The following is a 2,856-nucleotide window of genomic DNA, read 5'->3' as shown; positions in this document are numbered from 1 at the left end:
GGTTGGGCTGGGGGACCTCTAGGGGTCCCTTCCCACCCAAAACATTCTATCACTCTATGATTCTATGAAAGTGCTGGAAATCCAGAAGCAAGCCCGCTCACTGAGTAACAGCCCGAGTGACGGACACCGGTGTCGTTTCACCGCAGCTGCACAGGGAGCAGCATCGCTGTTGCCCTGCGCGGGGCTCCCCTCCGCTCCCTCGCACGCAGGGATTTCCCGTATCGCTTTTTGGTTTCTCTATGGAGAATGGGCATTTTCGAGCCACCCTTCCAGGCTGTTTGCAAGCCCGACTGAAATTCCAGCTACGGGGTCCCATCCATCAGCTGGATGCTGAACCCTCAAAAGCTGTCTCCAGGAGCGGCTGTACCGGCCGTGCTCTAGGCTCCAGCGGGATGCTCCAGCGGGATTTATGGGCTGTGCTCCCTGCTGTGATTTTTCAGGGTGCAGTTGGGTGTCTGCTCGAGGAACGAGCTCAGCCAGTCCAACTGACTGCGCGAGCCATCAGCAGTGGTTTCAGCAAACGTGTCGGACGGGGCATGGAGATGAGCGCTCCTCCACGCCATCTGGTTCCACACCTCAGCCAAGGTGTGTCAGCTCCTTAAATCCTCCTGGCTGCTCACAAGCCACCCTCCATGTCAGCAGGGGTGTCGATGCATGGAGACCATGGGGTCCCCTCCAGGCCCCCCCCCCACCCCGAGAGCTGGGGCATCACCCTGTGTAGGATTTCATGGTCAGGGTCTCCACATGCCGAACGCTGGCTGTGCCCAGCATGGCTCGCATGGGGTCCCATGGGTGCTGTGGGCTTTCTCCGAGGCACAACCCTAACTCGGGTGCTGCATCCCTCCCCCCAGGTGTGCCAGAAGTCGGGGGAGATCTCCCTCCTGAAGCAGCAGCTGAAGGAGTCCCAGACGGAGCTCAACACCAAGACCACCGAGATCCTCAGCCTGAAGGCTCAGCTGAAGGAGGTGAGGGTGAAGATGGAAGGGCTGGAGATGAAGACCCAGGACCTGGAGGGCTCCCTGCGCACCAAAGCCATGGAGCTGGAGGTGTGTGAGAATGAGCTCCAGCGCAAGAAAAACGAGTCCGAGCTGCTGAGAGAGAAAGTGAACCTGCTGGAGCAGGAGATCGTGGACCTGCGGACGGAGCTCGCCATCCTCAAGGAGCAGCTGAGCGAAGCCCGGGAGGTGGCCAGGCCCTGCGCCATGGTGGACGATGCTCAAGCCCTGCAGGGAGAGGTGGAGAGGCTGAGGGCAGAGCTGAAGGCTGAACGGGACAACAATGAGCAGATGACGTCTGGCTTCCAGCACGAGCGGCAGACGTGGAAGGAGGAAAAGGAGAAGGTGATTCACTACCAGAAGCAGCTGCAGCAGAGCTACCTACACATGTACAAGAGGAACCAGAACCTGGAGAAGATGCTCCAGCAGCTCGCCGCGGGGGAAGACGGCAAGGAGCCCATCGAGCTGGACATACCCGGCGCCGACGTCCCCTACGAGGACATCATCGCCACCGAGATCTGAGCCAGGTCTGCCTTCTCCTCCTTGCAGCTCGGGGGCGGGCGCCTCTCCCAGGCGAGAAGCGCTGCCCTGCAGCTCGGCCCGCGCCTTGTACAGTTCAGATGAGCCATGTATTTATTAGCAGAGCTGGTGGCCTGGCCAGCTCCCCAGCCCTTCTCCCCTCCCCGCCTCGCACCGCGGCAATGCCCTCCGCTGCCTGTCGTGTTACAGAGGTGAACAAGCAACTCGTGCCAATGGTGACGTGCCAGCAGCTCCCCCCTCGCCCCCGCTGCCGCCTTGGCAGCGCCCCTTCTGCCCCCTGGTAGGACTGAGAAGCTGGCGATGGGGGCGGTCAGGGAACAGGACTTCAGAAAATAATCTCCCGTCGGGTAATGAGATGATGCAAAACTCCCAGGGGATGCTCTGCTCCAGGCTCGGAGGGATCCCGGGACACCGCAGCCCTTTGAGAGGAATCGGCCAGGGCACATTTCCAGCCGCTCCCCCGGAGGAAGCTCTGTGCTGCTCTCGCACCTCCTTAACCTTCCTCCGGTCGGTGCTGATCTCCAGGGCGCCGTGGGACCAAGGAGCCACCTCCCGCCGCTGGCGCAGGCTGCACGTCCACTTCTCCCGTCCTTCGGCTGCTGTAGAGCCTCAGGAAGGACCCTACCTGTGCACACACACACACACACCTCTCGCTACAGCCAACACCCCCACCAAAATCACCTTTCACTAACGAGCACAGCCCACCCACACCCATCCCATCCCTTGGCCACGGCCGCACCGGCACGTGCCTCCTCCCTGGACCTGTGCAGCCACGGGAGCCCAGCGTTCCCCGATCTGACGGACGAGGACTCGGTGTCCCTTTCCTACAGCTGCCAGACAGGCGACTGGATTTAAGAATTAAGAGAAATTTCCAAGCCACAGTCTGACCCGAGGAATTGAGGGGAAAATGGGTTGTGGTTGCCCCACAACCCCACGTGCTCTCGCTTGCTGCGCCTGTCCCTCCCGGGAACCCCGGTTGCCTTATCCCCCTCCCGTGCCCTTATGTTCACGGGATCCCATCGACAGGAGCTGGTTAAAACCCCCCACTTCCATTTTGTTTTCTATGCCAGCTCTTAAAATTTCCTCTGCCACCCCCAAGCAGATAACAAGGCTCCACCGCACATCCAGCGGTGACTCTCCTGTCCCCCTGCAGCTCGGCAGGGGCTGGGAGAGAATCAGCCGGCATCCAGCTCGCTGGGGTGGAGGTCTCCAGCCAGGCCCACTTTGTGCTAGTGCAATGGTATTTTTACTGCAGTATGTTTGTTTACCCACTAACGAGCTGGGCACGAACCTGGGAAGCCCCGTCCCAGGGTTGGGGGGG

General features: G+C 60.9%; 1 protein-coding gene across 1 annotated transcript in view; it reads left to right on the top strand.

The window, feature by feature from the left end:
- Positions 1-1,517, top strand: part of LZTS1 (leucine zipper tumor suppressor 1) — a 3,974-nt gene extending 2,457 nt beyond the window's left edge. The window contains exon 3 of the mRNA XM_009640559.1: positions 852-1,517. Coding sequence (XP_009638854.1) covers positions 852-1,517 — 666 coding nt within the window. The remainder of the gene's footprint in view (positions 1-851) is intronic.
- Positions 1,518-2,856: the final 1,339 nt, after the last annotated feature.

This window comes from Egretta garzetta, unplaced genomic scaffold (assembly GCF_000687185.1).
Source record: "Egretta garzetta isolate BGI_Z169 unplaced genomic scaffold, ASM68718v1 scaffold296, whole genome shotgun sequence".
NCBI lineage: Eukaryota > Metazoa > Chordata > Aves > Pelecaniformes > Ardeidae > Egretta > Egretta garzetta.
Note: the sequence above shows the minus strand (reverse complement) of the source record. Positions and strands in the feature narration are given on the sequence as shown.